At 50.1% G+C, this 24958-nt stretch overlaps 10 protein-coding genes across 10 annotated transcripts; 4 read left to right on the top strand and 6 right to left on the bottom strand.

Annotated features, from left to right (window-relative positions):
- Positions 1-271: 271 nt before the first annotated feature.
- Positions 272-2021, top strand: ALG11 (asparagine-linked glycosylation protein; the record flags this gene model as incomplete). Its single annotated transcript, XM_044827530.1, has 4 exons — positions 272-555; positions 603-738; positions 799-1786; positions 1837-2021. The coding sequence occupies 4 exons, from the start codon at positions 272-274 to the stop codon at positions 2019-2021; spliced, it is 1593 nt and encodes a 530-aa protein (XP_044678124.1).
- A 200-nt stretch (positions 2022-2221) lies between these two features.
- J7337_009936 (uncharacterized protein) lies at positions 2222-3614 on the bottom strand (the record flags this gene model as incomplete). The annotated part of the gene is made up of 4 exons (XM_044827529.1): positions 2222-2690; positions 2743-3277; positions 3327-3382; positions 3430-3614. The coding sequence occupies 4 exons, from the start codon at positions 3612-3614 to the stop codon at positions 2222-2224; spliced, it is 1245 nt and encodes a 414-aa protein (XP_044678123.1).
- Positions 3615-3786: 172 nt separating this feature from the next.
- Positions 3787-4275, bottom strand: J7337_009935 (uncharacterized protein; the record flags this gene model as incomplete). The annotated part of the gene is made up of 2 exons (XM_044827528.1): positions 3787-4056; positions 4111-4275. The coding sequence occupies 2 exons, from the start codon at positions 4273-4275 to the stop codon at positions 3787-3789; spliced, it is 435 nt and encodes a 144-aa protein (XP_044678122.1).
- A 1017-nt stretch (positions 4276-5292) lies between these two features.
- On the top strand, positions 5293-6921 carry J7337_009934 (uncharacterized protein; the record flags this gene model as incomplete). Its single annotated transcript, XM_044827527.1, has 1 exon — positions 5293-6921. One exon carries the CDS (start codon positions 5293-5295, stop codon positions 6919-6921), a length of 1629 nt encoding a protein of 542 aa, XP_044678121.1.
- Positions 6922-7095: 174 nt separating this feature from the next.
- On the bottom strand, positions 7096-9265 carry J7337_009933 (uncharacterized protein; the record flags this gene model as incomplete). Its single annotated transcript, XM_044827526.1, has 2 exons — positions 7096-8460; positions 8516-9265. 2 exons carry the CDS (start codon positions 9263-9265, stop codon positions 7096-7098), a joined length of 2115 nt encoding a protein of 704 aa, XP_044678120.1.
- A 771-nt stretch (positions 9266-10036) lies between these two features.
- On the top strand, positions 10037-11107 carry J7337_009932 (uncharacterized protein; the record flags this gene model as incomplete). Its single annotated transcript, XM_044827525.1, has 1 exon — positions 10037-11107. The coding sequence occupies one exon, from the start codon at positions 10037-10039 to the stop codon at positions 11105-11107; it is 1071 nt and encodes a 356-aa protein (XP_044678119.1).
- Positions 11108-11473: 366 nt separating this feature from the next.
- On the bottom strand, positions 11474-13126 carry J7337_009931 (uncharacterized protein; the record flags this gene model as incomplete). The annotated part of the gene is made up of 2 exons (XM_044827524.1): positions 11474-12888; positions 12937-13126. 2 exons carry the CDS (start codon positions 13124-13126, stop codon positions 11474-11476), a joined length of 1605 nt encoding a protein of 534 aa, XP_044678118.1.
- Positions 13127-14434: 1308 nt separating this feature from the next.
- ARP3 (Arp2/3 complex subunit, actin nucleation center) lies at positions 14435-16081 on the top strand (the record flags this gene model as incomplete). The annotated part of the gene is made up of 7 exons (XM_044827523.1): positions 14435-14469; positions 14528-14550; positions 14622-14849; positions 14900-14946; positions 14995-15081; positions 15133-15966; positions 16016-16081. The coding sequence occupies 7 exons, from the start codon at positions 14435-14437 to the stop codon at positions 16079-16081; spliced, it is 1320 nt and encodes a 439-aa protein (XP_044678117.1).
- Positions 16082-17528: 1447 nt separating this feature from the next.
- ADH1_1 (alcohol dehydrogenase) lies at positions 17529-18771 on the bottom strand (the record flags this gene model as incomplete). The annotated part of the gene is made up of 2 exons (XM_044827522.1): positions 17529-18529; positions 18711-18771. 2 exons carry the CDS (start codon positions 18769-18771, stop codon positions 17529-17531), a joined length of 1062 nt encoding a protein of 353 aa, XP_044678116.1.
- Positions 18772-24241: 5470 nt separating this feature from the next.
- On the bottom strand, positions 24242-24544 carry J7337_009928 (uncharacterized protein; the record flags this gene model as incomplete). The annotated part of the gene is made up of 2 exons (XM_044827521.1): positions 24242-24399; positions 24454-24544. The coding sequence occupies 2 exons, from the start codon at positions 24542-24544 to the stop codon at positions 24242-24244; spliced, it is 249 nt and encodes an 82-aa protein (XP_044678115.1).
- Positions 24545-24958: the final 414 nt, after the last annotated feature.

Raw genomic sequence — 24958 nt, 5'->3', positions numbered from 1 at the left:
CCAAGACCAAGACCAAGTGGATGAACTTTTTGAGACCTGGTCTGGTCTATTCTGGCCAGCTGGAGACGTCACACTATCATCCCACACACTCTCATTCATGGTAGCCTTTTGCTACCAAAAGCTGACAGCCTCACGCCCCCGAGGCCATATAAATATCGCTGGTCGAAGCATTTTCTTTACGTGTCTTTCATAGCCTCTCGATTCCCCTGCGATCCCCCCGAGTAGCCTTCCCGGCACTACCGTCTTCTCACCGCGAAAGACGACCATGACGATGGCGTCCCTTGCGACGCTTGTGCCTCTGGCCATTCTGATAGCTCTACCTCTAATAGGCGGGCTTCTACGGCGGTTCCTAGGATGGTCACTTCGAAAACGAACAGAAGGTCGTCGCGCACATCTTCTGGCCCTCATGACACAGGAGGATAAAGATGCCCGCGTCAAGGACCCTCAAGGCACCGCAGCGACGAAACTCGTATTCGACGTCGATGATAATCTTCAAAGCACTCTGAGCTCGCAGAGGGATTGGTCTGGAATCGTTGGTTTCTTCCATCCGTTCTGGTATGTTGTTATGCAAGCTACCATGGGACCTAGCTAATATGACGGAGCAATGCTGGAGGTGGCGGAGAGCGAGTGCTCTGGGCCGCGATTCGTGCCACACAAGATCGTTGGCCGAAGGCCAAATGTGTGGTATACACAGGCGATCACAATGTGACAAAAGACGCAATCTTGAATCGAGTCAAGGTATATGGCCTGGAAAATTGAATTGACCATGGGGGCCACGAAATGCTCACACCGTGTTAGACAAGATTCAACATTGAGCTCCATGCTCCCACGATAACGTTCCTCTACCTCTCCAAGCGAGACTGGGTACTCCCCTCAACATGGCCTCATTTCACGCTGCTCGGCCAATCAATCGGCTCCGTCGTTTTGGCTTGGGACGCTTTCTCACTACTGGTTCCGGACATATTTGTCGACACCATGGGCTACGCCTTTGCTCTCGGTCTATGCAAGTTTCTCTTCCCCAAGGTTCCTACAGGGGCATATGTGCACTATCCTACGATTTCCACCGACATGCTTGACTCGCTCGATTCAACGACTACCTCGGGAGCTCAAGGCGCGCATGCTGGTAAGGGTGCTGGAGCCCAGGGTTTCGCCAAGAAGAATTACTGGAAACTTTTCGCCATTCTTTACTCCTGGGTCGGCTCGACGGTTGATATTGTCATGACGAACTCGACCTGGACTCAAGGCCATATCAAGAGCCTATGGGGCCCCTATCGCAAACAGAAGAGCAAGACAGATCCGATCGCAGTTGTCTACCCTCCCACCGCTGTCCGAGAAATGGAGCGCGAAGTCGAAGTTTCCGAAGAAAGTGAGAAGCGACGAGAGAAGGCCATTGTCTACCTCGCCCAGTTCCGACCAGAAAAGAACCACCAGCTCATCATGCGGTCATTCGCTACCTTCCTCAAGACCAAGAGCGAGGCATCCAAGGGAGCACGGCTGGTTCTCATCGGAAGCGTGCGAGATGACTCAGACTCAAAGCGTGTGTACGAGCTGCGACTTCTTGCCAATGAGCTTGGCATCAAGGACAGTGTCAAGTTCCACCTCGATGCCCCATGGTCAGATGTTCTAGACTGGTTAAGAAGAGCATCTGTGGGTGTCAATGGCATGTGGAATGAGCACTTCGGGATTGGCGTTGTCGAATACCAAGCTGCTGGACTCATTTCCGTGGTTCATGACAGTGCTGGGCCCAAATTCGACATAGTCGTGCCAATCGATGGCCAGCCAACTGGTAAGCTGACTGAAAATACCATTTTGAGATCTTGCTGACCCATGGAAAAGGATTTCATGCAACGACAGAAGAAGAATTCGCAGAGGGCTATGAGAAGGCTTTGTCACTGCCAGATCCTCTGGCAGTTCGCCTGCGTGCACGAGAGTCGGCAAAGAGATTCACCGAGGAGGAGTTTGCAAAGAAGTGGACGGTTCAGTTGGCACGTTTGGTGTCACTTGCGAAACAAAGAGCGTAGGCTTTTTGGAGATAGACTAAAGGATACCCTTTTTCGAAGATTCAGCGAGAAAAGAGACAGCTTAGAGCAATTGATACAGCAAGCACTAAGCTTGGGAATAATGTAGTCAATGTTCTATATTGTATGCTGTGTCCTTCTAGAAGTGTTGATTGCTCAATCAGGAATATAACCATGCATGCTTCCATCTCTTCCTGTGCTGTCTACAATGTCACACCGCCACTGTTCTTCTGCCTAGGTTCAGGCGCAACCTCAAAAACGCCAGCTGGGTCCCTCGTTAACGCTTGAACAGTACTCAGTCCCTCATCGACCCAAGTGATATTATGGCCTCGCTCCACCAGCGATGGAACATCGTATGAACTGAACTTCTTCTCCACGAGTAGCGTATTCGGGATGAGCTGGTTGTGAACACGGGGCTCACGAACAGCGTCCTTGATAGACCATGGTGGAGAAGTCAATACACGCCACGCAACTTGAGTCGTAGCGGAGATAATACGTGAGCCCCCTGCAGCTCCGATGACGGCGAAGAGAGATCCGTCTTTGTTGGATACGATGAGAGGTGTGCATGAGGAAAGGGGGCGCTTGTTTGGACGAATGAAGTTTGCTTCTGCTGGTGCGAAACCAAACTCGTTAGGAACTCCCGGAATAGAGAAGTCATTCATTTCGTTGTTTCTGTAATGATCAGTCCATGAATACAGAATAGAAAGAGGTTGATAACACTCACAGGATCACACCAGTGAGAGGATCCATGAGGAAAGATCCGAAGATGAGGTTGACCGTGGTTGTCAGCGACACAGCCATACCATCGCCATCTGCAGTGACGACATGGGAAGTTCCGTGCCCATCAGATGAGTAGATTCCATCAGGGTTATACTTTTCATTCTTCTGGGTTTTTCGAGGATCGATCTTACTCCTGATCCTTTCTGCCGTTGTGGCATTGAGCATTTCGTGCTCGAGCTCCGGAACGCCATCTACAAAGTCAGGGTCGCCAAGACGCAGACGAGCTCCGTATGCGAACTTCATGGCTTCGATGTAGATGTGTAGTGTAGTGTTTCGATCCTCGTCTTGGTGTGAGTAGCCGTTCATGGTGTTCAGGATACTGAGTGATACGGCGCCACCGGCTGGAGAGCTGATGCCGTAGACATCGTAACCCTTGTACTCAGTGTGAAGAACCTCTCGAGAGATTACATGGTAGTTCTTGTAGTCATCTAGTGTGATGGTACCATTTGTTTCTTGGATGGTCTTGACCATGCTCTCAGCTGTGCCATGTTATTATCTACTCAATTCTCAGATGTAGTGTTGACTTACCGAAAGCACCTGTATAGAAGGCATCAGCGCCATGCTCTGCGATAGCTTGAAGTGTACTGAGTTGGTTAGCTATACTGAAGTCTGAAATCGAATTTTGACCTACCGGGCGTATCGCCGCCTTGACATCGTTTCTCCTTCGGGGATAAGCTGTCCTGCCACATGTGAGCCTGGGTCCCAGCATTGGGTGTCAAAAAGCATACCATTTCGAGTGAAATCTTGTGCCCATGAGGGATCCTCGACAAAGAAGTTATGATGGTCTTTAATGGTCTTTTCGATAAACCTTGCCATGTCGGCATTGACTGACATTTGTCAGCTTGTAATTCTTTGTCTCTCTACTTTCCTTGGGCTTGCCTATGAATCCATCCTGAGCCACCTTAATAGCTCCTTGTAAGACTGTTTTCCATGGAAGACTCTGTTTAAGATGTCAGCATGTGGCAACTCTCAGTGTGCTTGTGGTGGTTCATACGCCGTATTTCTTGTGTACATACTCAAACCCACGGACTTCGCCTGGCACACCAACAGAAAGGCCTCCGTAGATGCTACCGTTCACATTCCCTTGGTACATGCCCTCGAATGCTGCTGTAGGGGCTGATTCTCTGAAGTCGATTGCTTCGTAGTTACCCTTCTTGTCACGCACAATCATGAAACCACCGCCTCCAATACCGGAGTGGTACATGCCAATAACACCGACGCAGAATGTCGTTCCAATCATGGCATCGACGGCATTTCCCTGGATAGTTAGTTAGTCGGTGCGTTTATATGGAGAAGAAATCAGAAGTCTTACACCTCGTGCTAACAAGTCTCTCCCGATGTAGCTACATTCTTGAGCCTCTGAAGCAACGGCTCCTCTTGTACCAACACCTGGAGAAAAGAACTCTTCGAATATGGGGCTTGCTGATAAAGAGACATAATGGATACTGGAGGCCAGTAACAGTAATGGGAGTTTCATCTTGGTGGTAGAGATGAGATGTGTTCCTTGGTATTAGAAATCAGCTCGCGCCCTTCATGACTAGTCGTCTCAACAACTTTGTCACTGTAAGTCGTTACTAAGAAATGGTACTAATTCGATCAGAGTGTGCAAGCTCCACGTGAGGGCAAAAGAATAATAAACACTAATACGAAAAAGTGAGCGATAAAGGGAGAGACGAAGCGACCGCCTCCAAAGTTGAATGGATGTTGTTAGTTGGATTTCTAAAGCAGATAATAGAAGTCGCTGTTGACGTGATAAGGAATCCAAGGCCGATTGTCGGAACACCCCGGTAGATGCATGGCCCCAGGCTCGTGAGGCGATCACCTGCCAGTCTAGGAAACAGGGTAACCAATCGCTATCATGATAGGCCATAGTCAGGAGGAAGTGCTCCCTGAGTTTGACTCGGGCGTTTATAAGTATAATTTATTCAAATAAGGGAATGTTCTAAATAGAAACTTATTAGGAGATTGGATAAGAAACTTGGATGTTATAGACGTCTTGCTTTGCTTTCATCTACATTTAGGAGAGCCAATGGAGGTCAAATCCTATGTCTTATTTGAGAGCATAAAAGGCCATTGGCGTTCGACATGTCTTTGCACTGTACTGATTATCTACCAATATTTCATTCATACTGTTTATTCTCATCTCATTCCAACTGTCCATCATAGGAACAATGTACACAAGAGCACTCATGATGGAAAAGCGACGAGATGATCAGCCAATCAGATGCTGCTTAAAAAAGCAGACATCTACGGCCCACCGTCCCCGAATTCCAAGTGGGGCCTCTGCAAGAAACATTTCTTCGTCTCATTCTCATCTTTAACAAATCTTTGTCAATATCAACATCTCAAAACATTCACATTCTCTTCCCAAAATCTCACTCTTCTCACAGAATACTCAGATTGATCCAATTGCTCGTTCATGAGGCGTCTGAGACTCCCACCTCTGACCACATTCATCAAACCTCGCCTGTACAATTCCCGTCCCTTCACAGTCATGGCGAGCGCACAAGCAGAAGCTGTGCCAAACGGCAATTCCCAACTAAACGGCAACGCTCAGCAAGTTAACAAGAGGCCAAACCAGCAGAACAATCGCCAATGGAAGCAGAAGAAGACAAAGAGGGAAAAGAATATCACCGAAGGCTCATCTGAGGAAGTCCTCAAGTACGATATTCAGGCCCTTCTCAAAGAGCTAGCTGTTGAGTATGGCGAGGGAACAGAGCACGGCCCAGAAGTTCTCCCAGAGGAAGGCACTGAGACAGAGGTTGAGATTCTGGAGCTGTCGTCGACAGGTGATGGTCTTGGTATGAAGCCTGGTTCAAACCAGGTCTATGTTGTCTCTTTCACAGTCCCTGGCGACACCGCAAAGGTCAAAGTCTTCCGTCATCTTCGTCGCGAAACCCAAACCCTCGCCGACTTCATCTCCATTACAAAACCCTCTCCTCTCCGCGACGATGCCCGTATCAGCTGCAAATACTTCGCCTCCTGCGGCGGCTGCCAATTCCAGATGCTCGAATACCCCGAGCAACTCAAACTCAAGAAGCGCATTGTCGAGAAGGCCTTCAAGAACTTCTCAAACCTAGATCCCAACATAGTCCCCGCTGTACAGGATACGATGGGCAGTCCTCTGCAGTACAACTACCGTACCAAGCTTACACCTCACTTTGACGGACCCCCTGGATTCCGACCCAGCAAGAGAGGAAAGAACCCCAGAATCCCATTTGAGAAGTGCCCTGATATTGGATTCATGCAAAAAGGTCGTCGGAAGGTTTTGGATATTGAGGATTGCCCTATTGGTACCAATGCTGTGCGTCTGGGTATGGCACGAGAGCGTGAGCGCATGCAGAAAGAGTTTGCCAACTATCAGCGCGGTGCTACGGTTCTTCTCCGAGAGAACACGAAGCGAGTCCCCAAGGACAGCGAGGAGGCCAAGGGTGAAACAGAACCCTACACAGTCCGTGTTGAGAATGAGGATACCGTCGACGTCAAGTCCTGCATCACTGATTCCAAGGCCACCACAACAGAATACATCGGCCCTTACACCTTCACCAACCCAGCTGGCTCTTTCTTCCAGAACAACAACTCCATTCTTCCCTCCTTTACCGGCTTCGTACGAGACAACATTCTCCCTCCCGCCGGCACGGGCATGGGCATCAAATACCTGATCGACGCCTACTCGGGCTCTGGCCTCTTCACCGTTACTCTGGCTTCGCTCTTCCAGCACTCTATCGGTATCGACATTGCAGCTGACTCCATCGCCTACGCAAGTCGCAACGCAGCTCTCAACGGTATGGGAGAGGATCGCTGCAAGTTCATCGCCGCTGATGCTGGTGAACTTTTCAAGAGCGTTACCTACAACCGTGACGAGACCGTTGTAGTTCTTGATCCTCCCCGTAAGGGCTGCGATGCAGACTTCTTAAACCAGCTACGGAAATTCGGACCTCGACGAGTTCTGTATGTCAGCTGTAACGTGCATACACAGGCCAGAGATGTCGGTGTGCTTGTGCGCGGCGAGGGAGAGGGCGAGAGATACGAGATTGAGAGCCTTCGAGGATTTGATTTCTTTCCTCAGACAGGTCATGTAGAGGGCGTTGCTATTCTCAACAGGGTCGATACCACGGTATAAAATAAAAGTACACGGCGTTTGTTTGGGTTGGGTCAAAGGAAACATGATAGATCTCATTGCCACTGCCATTGCCATAGTCATAATCGTTGTGAAACTTGAAAACCCGCTGCCTCGTTTCGCAAACTAAAAAATGCTGATCTGCGCCGCCTTTACAACAAATGTATATGTTCTTCGTCATTCTTCATTTGATTGGTCTCCTAACAGAGCCTTTAAAGCCTGAACTGTCAGCTCGACAACATCATTGCTTCGACTCTTCTTAGCACATTCTGTAAGAGTTTCAACTCCGCCCTCGCTTTTGACCTTCCCTCGTGCGACCTCACCGACCTCACCCTCTGCAGTGACCAAGTTGTTTACCACAAACACTCCACGATGACGGATATCCTCGCTGTCATCGACACACATCCCAAGGATAACTTTCACACCGCGGTCTCGGTTAATAATGCCCCGGATGACACCCTCAAAGTTGGTGAGTGAAGCTAAAGCACCGCCAGCTGCACTTCGAGTTCCGGCATCAGGGGCATCAGCAAGGGCGAGGAGGACATTAAGGCGATTACGGGCCTTAGCAGTCTCTTCAGCATAGAGTGCGATAGCCTCTGGTTGCTGTACCAGGTTGCAAACAAGCTCGACAGCAGCCTTGGAGACAAGAGTGTTAGAAGCCAGCATCTGTTCCTCAATCTGGTTCCATGCTGTATTGATAATACTGCGTCTGGTCGCATCGTCATCCATCGACGCGAGATTAGTCAAGGCCATGAGGGCCTCGAAGGAAGGAAGCAGGTCCCGTGTCTGAGCAGCAGGGTCGGGTGGGATGATAGAGACAAGCGGTCTGACAGCAGCAATGATGGGGGTGTCACGGTTGCCACCAAAGACTAGTGCAGGGTTTGTGCTGATCAAGATGCGGGCCAGGGCTTGTGCTGCAAGACGACGTGAAGCAGCTTCGGTTTGAGGCAGGGACATCCATGATACCAGGAGAAGCTTGACCGCTCCTTGCTGAGCAAGCTGGCCGCGGAGAGTCCTGTCGACTGAAAGGGAGAAAATAATGGAGATAACAAGTCCCAGAGAAGCGGGCGAGCCATTCTTACTGTGGGTGACGAGGACCGGCGTAATACCTGCATCAAACACCAGCTTGCATCTTTTTGCGACATGCTCGTCGTCATTCAGGGGGTCGGGTCCGCCAAGCTTCCCGGCGGCATTGGCATATGCCTTGAGCTGGTTCATCTTCTTTTCTTCCTCAGTCAGGGTAGGCAAGTATTTCGTCAGATTGACAAAAATGCTTAAGGCTCCATAAGTAGTTGGTGATCTTGGCTGGGCTTCGCTAAGAGTCTTGACCAACTTTTTGAGCAACTCGGGGTTGCTCACGATAGACTCCTTGACTTTAGGTTGAAGGGAGGCGTATGCGAGACCTTCGATAGAGTGCTTTCGTCCGTGATCTTCATCTCTCAGTATCATCTTAGTGAACATTCCAGAGAGATCTTCGATACTAGTGACTGCAGGCTCGATTCGAGACTTGTTTTCACCGGGTGCTGGTTTAGCGGGAACTGCCTTGAAAGCTGGGTCAGTCAGTGATAATACAGAGCTCATAGGCATCTTATCTCACCCTCAGCTTGGCCAAGATGACTGCAGCAAGATACTGAACCTGTTCAGAGTGCCGCCTCATTGAAATGGAACCTCCATCGCTCTGAAGGTTTGGGTCTGCGTTCATGCTACGAACAGCCTCACTAAGGTCTTGGTCGACGATTTCCTCAAGCCACTCAATACAGTACTTGTTGATAGCCTCACGGCAAAGTGAGTTCATGCAAGCAGCGTTGAGCATCTCCAAACAGGCCGTCTCGACCTTGCGGCTCTTCCATTTTCGTCGCATAAGTGTGCCGAGGCTGGGTAGGAAATCTTCGTTAAGAAACAGCTGGGCAGTGAGATCGGGGACAATGGGAAACGTCGCAGCGGCGACACAAAAGGCAACAATGTAATCATCATAAGTTCCCCTTCGCACACGGTCAAAGAAGAAAGTCGAGAGCTTCTTTGAGCCGTCATCGCCAGCGGCTTTGAGATATGCGGATGTTGAGAGAGTGGCGTGGCCACGCACTATCTCAGGCTGTCTCATATCAAGATAGCACAAAACGGTGTCGACACAGTCGCCATCGATAACCTTGCAAATAGTCTCACGAGACTTGTCCTTCTGACGGGCTTCATAGTCATCGTTGAGCAGCTTAGTTAGTTCATCGAGGTCGCGGCATGTCTCGTTGTCTTCCTGTCCGCCCTCCATGAGGCGCGCAAAGACGATAAGGGTCTGGTCCTCCAGCGACTGGGCTGGAGGCACCTGAGAAGCAGCTTCTGTAGGTTCTGCCATGGAATATTTATTGATTGAATGTGTAGGTAGATAGATGAGAGAGAAAGTAGGGGAGAAGCCAGTTCTTGTTTTGTTTTTTAAGATGCTGAGGAAACAAAAGTGAAAGTGGAAGAGACCGAAACTGGAACTTGTGATGTAAATCGTAAAGCGCAGCGCACGAGGCAAGAAGACCCGTCACGGCCTCCACCACAACCTCAACCTACCACAAGAGAGCTCGTGAGACTGGGCTTGGGCTTGAGCCACTAACGTTAGATCAGAGATCACTGACGCTTGAAGCGTTTTAGTTGATCATCACGTGGCCAGGCGTTTGGAGAGCTGAGCTAGGGGGGTTTGCTGTAGGGGCCTATTGGTGCCAGCAGCCGCGCTCATACTCCATTGGACTATGCCTGTAGATGACGTCTAATCAACAATTGGATCATATTTTCTCTCCCATCTAGACTATGATAGCCGCGTCCAAGAATAAGGTATTTGAAAGAAAAGAAGAAGGAATAAAGCTCTTCCAACCATTGCTGCAATTGGGTTTGGCGTTAATTATCATTTTGGCTTTTTTGGTTATCAACTGATCATGCGATAAATGCAACGCTCGTACCCGTCCGCCCTCTTAACTTTGTACTTAGGTTTGTCTTGAATCCAACAATTTTGCGACAGCCCAGGACAGCCTCAGATATCGCAGCCTCAGTCCTCAAGTAAGGCCACCAAGGCAGCTCAACCACTCCTAAGGCCTCGTAGCCGCCTCCCAACCAACATCTTCGCAGCGTCAACATCCTCAAAATGGATGCCGTGGATGTTTCAGAGCACTACGAGGTCGGCACCCGTGAGGAGACTCCCTCGCTCCTCACCATCGTCCTCGATACGAACCCCCGAGCCTGGGCGTCGCTCAACAACGTCCTTCCCCTTTCGCGTGCTATAGCGAACATCCTCGTCTTCGTTAACGCCCATCTCGCCTTCAGCAACGCAAACCAGGTCGCTCTTATCGCCGCGCACGTTGATCGCGCAGAATGGCTTTACCCAACGCCTCCCACACCCTCGCGCGACGCCTCTGGCGATGTTGCCATGAACGATGCTGTTGCGCAAACGCAAACCTCAGCGAACAAGTTCCCGCAGTTTGCGCAAATTGAAGCTGCCGTTTTGGCTGCGATTCGAAAACTCCTGGATCAGACAAAGGAGGAGGATCTCTCTGCTACGACACAAGTCTCCGGAGCCTTGACGCTGGCGCTATGTCATATCAACAAAGCTGCGCAGGCTCTCTGTGCGCCTACGGCTAATCTCGAGGACAGCCATAAAGGCTCGTCGAATACTGCTCCCCCAACCGTTCGCGGCCGAATCCTGGTCATTTCTGTCTCCGATTCAGAACCCTCGCAATACATTCCCACCATGAACGCTGTCTTCGCCGCTGGCCACAACCAAGTTGCTATCGATACTCTCTCTCTTACTGGAGAGCCAACTTTCCTACAACAGGCTTGCTATAACACCGGTGGCACATACCTCGCTGCTACACATCCCCAAGGACTACTGAACTACCTCATGTTCGGCCTCATCGCAGACACAGAAGCTCGTGAAGCTCTAATCGCCCCAACACACGACACCGTCGACTTCCGCGCCGCCTGTTTTTGTCACGGCCGAGTTGTGGACACAGGCTTCGTCTGCTCTATCTGTCTGAGCATCTTCTGTGAGACGCCAGAGAACTCGGAATGTTTCACGTGTGGCACCAAACTATCTCTGGGTAACTATGGCGCGAAACCCGCCGTTGTACCAAGAAAGAAGAAAAAGAAGCGCAAGATCGTTAATGGAGGCGGATCACGGGAAGAGACAGGCAGTGCGACAGGGACACCCCGTCCATGAAAGAGCCAGTAAATTGCTTGAAGAACGGGGGCGAAGAACGGGATATACCCTTGATGACCAATGTACATATAGTCTCGCGGCGTTAAGGAAATTAGCCAGATATGGCACTTATTACAGATGGTGCTACAGTCAATGCATACTTCTCTGGAGTCTCAAGTCTGTAGATATCAATATTGAAGTGATCAGACTAAACAGCGGGCGTAGGGCTATGCTCCAAAAGCTATCACTTGAGTCTAATGCATAATAATATTCTAATCGGCCACTGCACTTCTAGGTGCGGATAGCCCAACCACTCAACAGCCTGGGCAGAAGCTCAATTCACATCAACATCGCCAACCCTATGCTATTTTTGTACAATGGAGCACCTTACTTAAACCTGACCTTACGTCCACCCTTGGCGATCTTGGCGCCATGAGAAAGTCTAGACATCGTACAGACGGGCTGTCTTTCCGAACCTCCCATCGAAGCGAGGGCGAAGGAATCTGTGTTGTGAGCAAAGTAGAAATAGTAGCCTGACGGCGTTTTCTTGACCACCATGACCCCAATGGCACCTGCTGAATGACAATTCCTGACACCGGGATGCTTCATGAAGTCCTCAGCAATGAAAGATTCCATGATGGCATCTTCATCGTCGTCCTGAATGTTGACGCCTCCTTTTCCACGTCTTGTGCCATGGTAAATCCTTTCCGCACATCGCTGGGAGGCCATGGTAGTAGCCATATGCTCTCCTGTACCGCTTGTGACTGCAGCGACAGCAACCTGGTCGTCATCCTCATCGTCACAGGGCACAACGGCCGTGCCAACTCCCACAAGAGCAGCTGGTCCCAGACGGCCTCGATGCTTCATTCCGATACCACCTGAAGATGAGCCAGCAGCAATTTGGCCTCGATCATCGATCGCAATGGCACCAATAGTGTCTGTAATAACGTCCTCGCTAACAGACCCGTAATGAAGGCGGTCGTGTACTTCTCTTGAATGAGGCTGCGACTTTTCATCAGGACTGAGAGGTCGCTTAGCCCCACGAGGACCTGAGGAGCTTTGGCGATCAGGGCTGTTGCCCCTATTCGCAGTAGGAGTTCGCGGTGATGTATTATCGGCCTTATTTGAGGCATGTGAATGGTGTTTATGGCGGATTGATGTATTCTCTGGCAAGACGGGTTTAAAATCCTCAGCTAAAGAATTGGACTTTCGAGATAGACTCGGTCGAAATGGGGAGGACAATACACCCTGGGCACCACTCACAACACCAGCATACGTCTGTGCCGCTCCCTCCTGAGGACTTCGGGTGATTGAAGAACGGCTGACTGCTGCGGGAGAGGTGCTTGTGGCTCTGAAGTAGCTTGTGGGTGTTGATTGTTCTGGCGATGGCGCATCTTGGATCGGTGTACCAATGAAAGGAGAGTCAGGCTGTCCCTCGTTCCAAGTGCCGACAAGAACAGCAGGCCTTTGATCCCGCGGAAGGGATGGATTGGACTTTATCGGCGATGCTGTATCGTACTGGCATGGGGGACATGTTGCGGTCGTATCAACAATTTCGGGCAAAGCTTTGGGCTCTTGACCCTTGGACTCGGCTCGCTTCAAGTCTTCCTGCCACCTCAGAAAACGATCTCTGGCATTCTTCGAAACCATATACTCATTGGGGTATATCATGAGGCCATGCTCCTCTGCGAAAGCCCTGGCGCCCTCTCCGACAAGAGCGTTTGGGGCAACTCGTTTCAGGCTCAACGGTTTATTGCTCATATCTAGAACGAGTTTGGCCAGGGATATAGGATTTCGAATATCTGTGATAATGTCAGCAGGTGAACTTGCCTTGGGCAGTGGAAACATACTAGGGACAGCACCACAGGCGCCGCTGCGGCCAAGATGGTCCACTACAGTGGCATCGCATTCTACAACACCATCGATGGAAAGATTGGAGCCGTATCCAGCGTTGGTGATTTCTTTATCCTCGAGAATCCGGAGAGCTGCTTCGACGGCCTCGGTTGCGCTGGCACCGGCTCTGAGGAATCTCATGCCCATCTCAACCGCACTTATTGATGTTAGCCAAATCCAGGGGGCCAGGGGCCACTGGGGAATATCTCACGCAACGCAGGCCTGAAGATGTATGTGCTCATTTTGATGACTGTGAAACCCAGCCCCGGCGTGAACAAAGATAGCAGGCACTGTTTTGGTTCTGTGTGCCACTTTCATTACCCGATCGAAAGCGCCATCAGTTCCGTGGGAGGTGGATCGTGAGCTAAAGAGGGTATCATCATCGAGACTGTCTGACATCCTCGAGAGAAGTCATGAGCTGGCGAGGGTCTAGTGTTACGAGATTGTCGAGATGATGTTGATGGATGTGAGGGAAGAAGAGAAATGAACGAAAGGAAAAGCGGGCGTGGAGAACCCGGGAAGTGATGTTGATGAAATTCAATGCTATAGGAAAAAGGGTTGAAGATTGAACAATGATGTCGTTTGGGGCAGACCCCAGCTTTGAAGGAAAGGCAAAGGACTCTACAGACAAGGAAAGTGCTAGAGGAGCTGTTGGATTGGGCTTTGATCAGTCACTTCTTGCTCGATGGACTCGTCGTGTTAGACAAGAAGCAGCAATCGCCAGGTGGACAACAAAATTGCCTCGTAAAATCTCCAATCTCCAATCAACACTCCAGTATTGGACACATATAATTCTTACGAGTTTGAGCGTTTAGAGACATATATGATCTTGAGATCTATGAAAAAGCCTTACATTCAACAAACGTCACAAGCATCAAGACGAGCGTTCGATAAGGTAGAAACATTGAAGAAATACAGTTAGTTGCCTGTTGCCTCTCGTGCGTTAAAGAGGGCCTAGAAACGACGCCGCACATGAGCTATAATTACAACTGACTTGAGACATCGGATCCTCAAGTTGAGACAGAGAGCAAGACAAATTAAGCACTCTGGAAGATAACCAAATTCCAAGTTGCTTTTGGAAACCGGCAGCCAGACATTGCATTGTTAGATACTAAATACAAGTGGTTTGCCAAACTTCCAGCATATAAACCTTTTTGTTAAGTTTGCCAATTGTGTCTATAATTTTGTCACTCAGACCTTCACCCCGGTTATCGCAGCCAGGCCCACATCTCCAGCCATTCAGTATCACGTCCCACTCAACGGCGGGGCACAGCACAGCCGCAGTTCAAGCCTCACCTCCATCCGAGCTGGGAGCTTTACAAGGCACGTAACGTAATCCTCGCCCAACGACCATCATCGCCGCACATTGCATTTCCTCACACGCGGCATTTGCGTCCACCTCCTGTCCATCTTCTCTCTTGCAGCTGTGCGCTTCACCACGCACTCTCGCCCATCATGGCTAACCAAACTCCCGCCGTTGTCATGGACAAGTACGTCTCACTTATCCTAGCCCCCGCACTGGCGACGACAGCTAACCTCAGCTCACAGCGGCACGGGTTTCTCCAAGCTAGGTCTGTAACGACGAAATACGCTCATGAGGCTATTATGTACTCCTGAGCTTCATGCTGATGCTCCAATCTAGGTTTCGCCGGTAACGATTCTCCCTCATTCGTCTTCCCGACCGCGATTGCGACGAAGGGGCCAACTGGCGGAGCTGGTGGCTCTGGTTCTGGACGACCGGCTGTTGCGAACAAGCCGTCTTTTCTTACGGGAGGTGCTGGAGCTGGAGGCCATCTGAGCGGAAAGCGAGGTACCGAGGATCTCGACTTCTTTATTGGCGATGAGGCGATAGCAGCTTCTGGCGGTCCCGGTAGGCAGCCATATGAGCTCCAATTCATTGAATTCAGCTGACAAGCCTAGGATATGGTCTTCATTATCCGATCCGACACGGCCAAATAGAGAATTGGGTATGCTTGCCGACGAATCCGACATGACCTAGAATTGACCGCCTTTAGGACCACATGGAACGATTCTGGTCCAACTCCATCTTCAAGTATCTGCGAGTCGAGCCTGAAGACCATTACTTCCTCCTTACCGAGCCCGTGAGCATATTGCGCCCTATACGACGTCAAACATCAAACTAATACACATAGCCCCTGAACCCGCCCGAGAACCGTGAGAATACCGCCGAGATCTTCTTCGAGTCCTTCAACTGCGCTGGAATGTACATTGCCGTCCAAGCCGTTCTTGCTCTGGCTGCTTCTTGGACGTCTTCAAAGGTCCAGGATCGTTCGTTGACTGGCACGGTCATTGATTCTGGTGATGGTGTCACCCACGTCATCCCCGTTGCTGAGGGTTATGTCATTGGATCTTCTATCAAGTCTATTCCCATTGCCGGTCGAGATATTACCTACTTCGTTCAGTCCCTTCTGCGAGACCGAGGCGAGCCCGATTCTTCGCTCAAGACTGCTCAGGAAATTAAGGAGGAGTATTGCTACGTGTGTCCCGATATCGTCAAGGAATTCAGCAAGTACGACAGGGATCGCACTCGATTCGCTCAGCATGTCGTGTCACACCCCAATGGCCGACAGGTTTCCGTCGATGTCGGTTACGAGCGCTTCCTCGCCCCCGAGATCTTCTTCAACCCCGAGATTTACAGCTCCGACTTCTTGACTCCTCTGCCCGTGGTTGTCGACGGTGTCATTCAGCAATCGCCTATCGACGTCCGACGAGGTCTTTACAAGAACATTGTTCTTTCTGGTGGAAGCACATTGTACAAGGATTTCGGCCGCCGATTACAGCGAGACATCAAGCAGCTGGTAGATGCCAGAATTCGAGCCAGCGAGGTCCGCAGCGGTGGTGCTCGTAGCGGTGGTCTGGACGTGTCCGTTATCACTCATAAGCGACAGCGACACGGTCCTTGGTTTGGAGGCAGTCTCCTTGGTCAAACCCCGGAGTTCCGATCATACTGCCATACCAAGGCCGAGGTAAGACAAGCTGTATACTGCATAATGACCATGACTAACAACATCACAGTACCAAGAATATGGACCTAGCATTGTGCGAAGATTCGCTCTGCTTGGTGGACCTGGTGGCTCTTGATTTACGATATAGACGATCAAGAATCACTTTTCAATTGACTCCCAGATCAGCAGCAAGCTTCCTAGAAAGAGATATTCTTGGAGTACGCAGAAGAGAATAGTGGGCGTCTACTGTAGAGTGCAATGAAGAGGCGCTCACGGCGCAAAAATCTCAATTGACAATTATGCCTAAAGCGATGCAACTACAAGTGGGAGACAAGATATGGCAAGACGAGAAGAGAAGAGACGAGACGAGACGGTAGCACGTGTTGAAGAGTTACATTAGTCGTTTTTAAAATTCATATTCTAAAAAGATGTCTTGTTTCCCCGCTCTACTACGTAGCAACGTTGGAGTCTACCTAGGTAATCGATGAATGCATGATGCGTTGAACTTCGGCACGTCGGGAAGTCAAATATAGGCGTTCTCCGTTACCAGTCTCTCATATCATATATCACAAATTCAATTATCCCCTGTCATTGACGTTCCAGACAAGAAGAGAACCTCTGCAGCCCAGAAAACGAGAGGTTCGTAAAAGATACGCTTAGACGCTCTGGATGCACTTCATCAGCAGTGGCCTGATTTTTTTTGTTTCTGGACGGTTGATGATGTTCTAGAAGTGGCTTGGTGGCTGGCAGGGGTTCTTGCAGTGAGTGTTGCATCGGATTCGTAGTGGATGGAGGGGTAAATCAACCCCCGTCATACATGAATGATATTATCCCGTCTCCTGGTAGAAGATACGGTGTTAGTCACAATAAGACAACTTGATTTGGGCGTATGAATTAACTCTGTGGGAATAACTCCGTAAAATTGTGTGTTATTATCAATATGGTAGTTAATCTGCAAGGTGGTCTAGCATGTGCGAAATCAGCTGTCCATGTAAGTCCATCTGTTGTGATACAAGGAGACCGAGTGAGATTCGGTCATGAGAACTTTACAGGATTATCAAGCATGCTTTTCGAAGGGACTTACTAAAATTTGTCTTCTGAATTAGAGGATCATGGTAGAAAATGGAGGATTTTATTATATCGAGGAACATTCATCCCCTTATAGACTGTACAATGGGGCTTAAGTCGAACTCAAATAGCAAACAGATAGCGATGCAAGGTAGCACGGAGAAAATGGCTGCTCCTCGTCTTTCGAAGAGTTTACCGAAAAGTGTTGTATTATTCATATTAATGTGCAGAGTAGGAGGTGTCACTCGGAAACCGAAACCATGGTTGATCGAAACGTTCGTTCTGTTATTTGATGCTAAGGGAAATCATAAAACTCATAAACTAGGGCTATACACAAAGTGTAACCAAGATCATCCATCTAGCTACTTCGACAACACCCGCCTGAAAACCCAAATCAACTCCCGCCTGAACTCCTCTTTAGAGGGTAAACCCCTTTGCGCGATGGGTAGCCCTGTTTATCTTTTTGGGGGCGTGCTTTTGCTTTTTGGCGCACTGCCCAAGCGACAGCCGCGCGCTTATCGGCTGGTGTCGACGACGTAGCGACCGACAATTTGTCCAGCCTTCATGAGCTTGTAGACCTCGTTGAGCTCAGAGAGACCGACAGTCTTGAAGGGGACCTTGATGAGACCGCGGCGGAAGAAGTCAATGGCCTCAGCGGTATCAGCACGGTTGCCGACGTAAGATCCCTTGATGGAGATCATGCGAACAACTGTGTCGAAGACGGGAGCAGAGAACTGAGCATTGGCGGGGAGACCAATGCAGACGACAGTGCCGCGAGAGCGGATGTACTGGGTAGCCTGTTGGAAGGGCTTCTCGTTGGTAGCGACGAGGAGAGCAGCGTGAGGTCCGAGACCATCGGAGGTGGTAGCCTTGACATCGGCGATAAGGTTCTTGGTTGTGGTGAAGTCGACGTAGGCAGTAGCTCCGAGCTCCTTGGTGAGCTTTCCCTTCTCCTCACCACCATCGATGGCAATGGCGTGGATACCCATGGCCTTGCAGTACTGGACAGCGATGGAACCGAGACCACCACCAGCACCGACGATGGCAATGGATTGACCGGCCTTGACACCAGACTCCTTGAGACCCTTGTAGACGGTGATACCGGCGCAGAGAATGGGGGAGATGGACTCGAGGTCACACTCCTCAGGAATGCGAGCAACGTGGATAGCCTTAGCAATGGCGTACTGCTGGAAAGATCCGTCGACGGTGTAACCAGAGAGGAGAGCCTCAGCGCAGAGAGACTCGTCGGCGTTCTGGCAGTAAGAGCAGCTCAGGCAAGAGCCGTTGAGCCACTTGATACCGACCTTCTCGCCAATCTTGACATCCTTGACAAGCTCGCCGCGGGCAACGACAACACCGGCACCCTCGTGGCCACCGACAAGAGGCAGCTTGGTGTCGAGGGGCCAGTCACCCTGCCAGGCGTGGAGATCAGTGTGGCAGACACCAGAGAACTTGACGTTGACGAGGACCTCATCGGGGCCGGGCTTCTGGACGGGAATCTGCTTGTACTCAATGGCTGAGAAAGTGAGTTAGTATACAAGACTCGACAATGATCGAACTGTTAGGCGGATGCATGGTGGGGGAGCTGTGGATAGGTGGAACTCGGTAGAGAACCTGTGGTTGTATACGATATCAAAGATATCAAGAGGCAGAAGAGGCAATTGGGGTTGTAGATTGTAGGAGATAGGGTAACATACGACCGGCGGTCTTCTCGAAAACTTGAGCCCACTGCTTCTCGGGAATCTGGGGAGCGGCCATTTTGATTGTTGGAGTGGTTGATTGTTTGGTTGGAAGGGTATCGAAAGGTTGTCGTGAAGACTGAAGAGTTGTTGAGAGAGTTGAAGAGTTGATTGATGATCTGGATGAGGATGGAGAAGAAGAAACGACTTGAGACCGACGGGAGCAGAGTTTATATAGATGTTGGATGGGCGATCCAGAGTGAAGGGACTGATCTATGTGGTATGGTCTGCTCTGCTCTGCTCTGCTCTGCTCTGGTATGGTACGTATGGATAGTACTCGGGCCTAAAGCGTACAATGGTATGATGGGCCAACGGGGCAAGGATAGGCGTCTGGGTGTAGAAACTCAAGCCTCATCTTGGCGGTCGCGGGGGAGAGGGGGTGAGATTCATGATGTTGAAGGGTGTGGGATCAGAGACGAGCGAGATCAGAACAGATCAGACAAGACAAGAGAGTCTCTATTCTGGACTCGACTAGATCCTGGCCAAGCTTAAGCCTAGGGGACCAGGTGAATCAACGAACAAGGGCCAAAGGGAGAGGCCACTTCGGCTGCACGGGGATCCGCATTTTGGAACATGCTCGTTGGACTATGGTTTTCGGGATGCGGCGAACGGTGAGTGCGATTGAGTGGCAGTATCGTCCTATGCGTTTGTTGCATGGGTTGCGTGCGTGCGTGTGTGCGTGGGAGGAATAGTCTTAGTTAGTGTGTGTGTGTGTGTGTGTGTGTGTGTGTGTGAGGGAAACGGAGTGTGAGGTGAGGTTAGCTTAGCTCGGGTTGTTTGTAGTGGCGTCATCAGTGGATAGCCCGTGGACTGGACGAGTTAGGGATTAGGGAGCTTAGGCCCAGGGCAGGTCCCGTCCATCTCTCCATCTTCCCTGTAGGTAGCTTCTGTACGTATTGCTACGGTACCTGCCGCGCCTTACCGTAGGTCTGTCTGATCTCCTCACAGCGGCCAGCTCTAGTGAGAATCGATGACAGTACGGAATAGCGCCAACCTCAAACAGTCTTGCTTGTACCTCTGGGGGAAAAGGTACTTCCATCCGCAGCTACAGAGCTAGGAGCAGATCTGGGACTCAATGGGGTGTGCAGTAGGAAAACAATTATCCGTACCTAGTCATGATGCTCTAGCCCAAGGTACTGTAGGTACTGTAGTAAAAAAAAAAAAAGTTGTTACAGCGGGAGGTGGTGATATTCTGGCGAGCATCCATCAAAAAAATTCGGTCTCACCAAAAGTCAGATGCTTTTTGCGGCCCTTTTCCCATCACACCGGGTTTTTGCCATTCAAGCTGTAACAGGCCATAGAAACCCATTTTTAAAACGCCCGATGCCCAAAGATAGATAGCAAAGAGGAAACTGCGGTAAATTCGGATCTTTCGATTGCATATCCGGTCCTAATTCGGTTGCTTCCATTCATTGTCAGATCCTGCCCTGCCCTGCCCTGTCTGTCTCAACATAACATGACATGACATTGATGAAAAGCCTCATGAGAGCCCCTAATTTGTCCTAACCTTGCAGGGCATGTGAATTGTGGATTAGCAGGGTCCTGTCCCAGAAAGGGCGCTTGACACCTATCTGACAACTATTCTAGGAGATGCTTCATCCATCCCATGCGTTTCCTACTGCCAGCCTCCTCGAGCTAGAATAGCTTCTCATCACCAAGCGCATCCGTTGAGCCATGTGGGAGCTGCACTGCCTGTTACATCTCATAGGTTGGTGGATTACTGGGGTGGTGTTTGGCAGCGGCTCCGTACCTTAGCACGGAGTTGTAGGTGTGGCATCACTTGTCTAAACGCCCCTAAGCTACTACAGTAACCTCTGGTAGGGATGGGTGCATCTTGCATGAAACGCTCAATTATGTTCATCTGCCTTTTCTCGGCGTCAGTCAACTGCCGTTAGGCATTCAAATTTCCATATTTGCGGATCCAAGGAGGTTTCAATTGTGATTCCTGTGGATTAATGCCTCAGATGCTTTCAATTTGATATCATGATTACTTTGATCTTAATCGTATCGTCTAATCTCGCCATTCGCGTTATCCATCGCCGAGTGTCGGCGTTATTGGATCCGTTGGCATGGAGGGGCAACAGATCGTCAAAGCTTTCTTCCGTGACATCAGCAAAGCAACTTAACTTGACATGAGGAAGGAAGGGATTTCCTCTGCCAACAACCAAAATCAAGAATCTCTTGTCATGGATAAGGTACCAATCATGCTCCCTGGCTGATTCATCTGCGACCTCCCTTTTACCGGTAACGAGCCAACGGCGCTAGAAACCGCTCGAAAGGATCTCGTGGAGGTCATGCAGTCATTCAACCAAAAAAGCCACGGCGATTACCCCAAAATACGGTATAAACCGCCAATGCCATCGTGGCCCGTATTGCGGCTGGTGCATCAAGGCACGGAATAGGAGGAAACTGTGCTAAACTGTTATACAACAGTGGAGAACCACGTCAATCAATACCTATACTTGTACAATTATGGCGTGTACTTCTGAAGGCATCCTCACTCTTCCCCGCACTCTCATCAGACATGGCGCAGGTCCCCCAGATCATCTAGCAACGCGCTATTGGGAAGCAACTTCGGATCCGTGAACTCACATGAAGCTCCAAATGAGGATCTTCCCCAGACAGATCTTGGGTATACACGCAACGCCCAGCACTTGAGTCTATCTTGACTGGTATGCGAAGGGACCGTCTTCGGGTCCAAGGTTCATCCCAGCCGGATGGATGGAGGTCTTTTGGGAACTGCGGGGAAGCTCTAGCTCAGTCCGTTACGCACTGAAGATACCTTGACTCGAAACCCCTGTATTATTGCTGCTGTACCAACGCTGGACTGTGCTGCGGACTCATGCGGATTGGTGGCCGCAACACATGTCTCCTGCGAGATTGAGCAGTTCACTCAATCACAGACCAGTTCAGGATTTCTGGTACAATTTCCAACAGTTGAGCAGACCTCGAGATGATCATGTCTAAGGCTTCATGAAAACGATTTGGTACAACAGTATAACAGTGTCTAGGCCGTACCTCGTTTATATCAGTATACTGTAAGCCCATCACACATGGCACGAGCAAGGACTGGCAGAACCACATGCGCATGTTATGTATGCACAACTAATTTTTCGGCAAGTCAGTTTCCTCTGCTTCAACTGTCTACATAGTCACCTGAATTCAGTATTGTCTAAGCGACTTATGAATTTGGTGCAACATTTCACGAGCATATCAAAGACGCTATTGGTCAGATTTTACCCCAACCTATGCCAACGCTTCTCGTCCATGCTCCGGGTGGCCGGGCGTTGTTGTTTATGGCAATTGGCAGTTTGCTAGAACAGGCTTCAGAAACTACCATCGCAACCCACCCTGATACAAGTCTCGGTCACGATTGCGGATAGATGTACCTTGTCCATCAACGCTACATTGACTTAAGAGCAATGAGCTTGGGGCATCTGGAGCTTAACGATCAAAATCCCTGGCTACTCTCACATCCTTGCCCGCCTCAAGTTCCCTCGCCAAGTGCCATTTGCTTCTCGAACACGCAACTGGTAGGGGATTGATTGGATGCAGACTTTGTCCTGTGGCAACACCTCATCTACCTTCAACTGGTGAAGATCCACCTTCCACGATACCTTCGCAGGGATTGTCAAGATGTGCTTAGCCCCATGTCGGTTTTCCTCCCCGCGTGTCGGTCCAGAGGGAGATTGGCTTGCGAGGTTTTTGGCCCTTGAAAGAGCAACTAGGAGTGCATCATCTGTGTAAGTGAAGGTGCTTGTCGTTTCCCCTCACAGCTTATCCAGCCAACACTATGGATGATGTATACAAGCTCGAAGGCCAAGCTGATGCTAGTCTGCGATCTATAATCAAGCACGAAGAAGTCATTCAAAGTTCTTTACCTTGGATACTGCCTAGAGTAAGGGGAGCCGGATCTAGCTTGACCAGGTCGTCACATCTTGAAAGTTGAACCCCATGTTACCTAGATCATCATATCTGGGGCAGGGTCCGTGGGTTCCTGGGTCCTCCGCGTTTTCAAGCCGCGCTTATCCCTCTAGGCCCCGTCATCAGGCCCGTGCAATGCTAAAACGGCATCCACTGCGGCTCCGCAGTTTTAACTTGCATGAGCCGCAGTTGTTTTCCCCGCATCGACGTTGCGGCACCCCCCGGACCTTGGAGACGCCCTGAGAACGGCTGAGCCCCATCGAGCCCAGCCATGCGTGTAACTGCATCTCTTCGTCCTGGCGCTGCCTGTGATACGGGGCCCCAGACTTGAAAAGTTGTTGGCCTCATGAGACTTCTCGGACCTGGAGAAACGGAAACATTTCACGGGGTCATGTTGGATCTCAGCTTCACACTATACCTGATCCCATGACGCTGCGGTGAGCTGGCGCCAAAGTGCGTGGCTTTACCCTCTCATGAACATAATCTGGAGTCATGATACACAGATCTGGGGTAATCATGGTCAATATTCTACCACTGGCTTTACCATGTAGGTATTCTTGGGGTTGTACGTACCCTTTGATTGGTCAATGTGCCTGCGATGGCGTTCTCTGCGACGAGCCATCATTGTCAACTTGAAGCGTTTGTCCGAGGGAGGGGCTGTGTTCCATCCACCAGGAAGCTGCTCACCTGAGAGCTGATTTCTTGCATGATTGCTTGTTGCTTTTTCTGCGTCTTTCATTGTTTCTGTGGTTTTGCAGCTCTTTGGAGTTCTCTCAAACGGCTGGTCCTGATGGTTTCTCGCCCCATTCTTGACCATCATAGCACAATACCCATTCGATGTCATGAATAGCCAGCGTACATGTCGGATTCCATGAAGCCTCCATGTGCACATCTGCCTCAAACCTCTCTTATCCGTGCAAACGCTGGTTAGTTTGCATTTAATGCTCTCTCCCACACTTACTGTTGTGTTGAGTGCCTCCCGCGCAGCACTTCGACGAGCGGATCGACTTCACAAGATTCAAGAGCAAGTCAGTTGCAGTTGAATTGTCCCGCAGGGGCTTGCGGATGGCGGTGCTCTCTCGTTTTTTCGCAAGTTGCCCTCGTTCCTTTCAGGTTAACCAGCTATGGAAGTACTCGCCAGCCGCAAGTTTAAACTTTAGGCTGTTCAACGGTTGGATAAACCAGGGACAAAGAGTTTGATGGAGCCGTTGTTTGCTGTCCAGCTGGCAACAGGCAAGAAACGAGCTTCAAGATTGCTGAAAACGACACTTCTGATCCGACATTCGGAATTCACATTATGGACAACGCGTGCTGCACGTCGATCCAAGTTAACGCACAATGGTGGGACGGTGGCAAAAGTTCCAGACGATTAAAGTCAAAGCTGAATTCAATCAAAGGTCTAGATTGGTTAAGAGGCTTATTTATGAAAACAGATGATCCTCCTTTTCTCGTTACCCGAGACCATAAACACCGAATGTCTCCCAAGCGCTTGCAAAGCTAACACATATTCAGATGGATCGATCGCTCGTTACGTCCTCGACTCGCCTCCTATCTTGGTGCAGCGCTTAGGCGGCGACCTCGACGGACTGCTCAACACCATCCGCCTTGCCAGAGTTGACCTTCTTGCCAGTCTTTGCGATCTTCTGGAGGACGGTATCGTAGGGGAGGGCGGTGACGACCTTGGCGGTCTGGTTCTCAAGGGACACATCGTAGCTCTCGACACCTGCAAAGGGATGTTGTTAGCAGCGGCCAGCGGTCGTTCGGGGAGTATACATACCGTCGAGCTTCTTGAGGACTCTATCGATGGCACCGGAGCAGCCGCCGCAGCTCATGGTGATATTGAACTCGTAAGTGTGAGTGTCGGCCATTGTGAATGTGTTGTTGATTTGTAATTGTGAGGTTGAAGAAAGTGGCGGGGTATTTTGATATGTATCTATCAAATGGAGTCGCGAATGGAGAGCTGTCGGAATTACAGGTCCGTGCTAAAAGTGGAAATTGAATAATAGGAATGGAAGTTGGAGAAGGAAGAGTCTGAAGGGAATTGCAAATAATTTATAGTCGTTTCAAAGGGGTATCTTGCTTGAGTTGCAGTCAGTTTGTGACGGCGGAAGTGAATTATTAATAACCAAGTGACAACACTTGTTCTCTGTGCTTGGACGCCGCGATAATTGCGCAATTCGTTAGAGGGAGGCGGCCTAACTAAGTTACGCCTCAGGTCCAGATGAAACGTGCTCAATACAACGGGGAAACTTTTCTGAAACGCTTCTGACGGGTAATTACTC

The sequence above is a fragment of the Fusarium musae genome, chromosome 7 (genome assembly GCF_019915245.1).
Source record: "Fusarium musae strain F31 chromosome 7, whole genome shotgun sequence".
Classification (NCBI taxonomy): domain Eukaryota; kingdom Fungi; phylum Ascomycota; class Sordariomycetes; order Hypocreales; family Nectriaceae; genus Fusarium; species Fusarium musae.
Note: the sequence above shows the minus strand (reverse complement) of the source record. Positions and strands in the feature narration are given on the sequence as shown.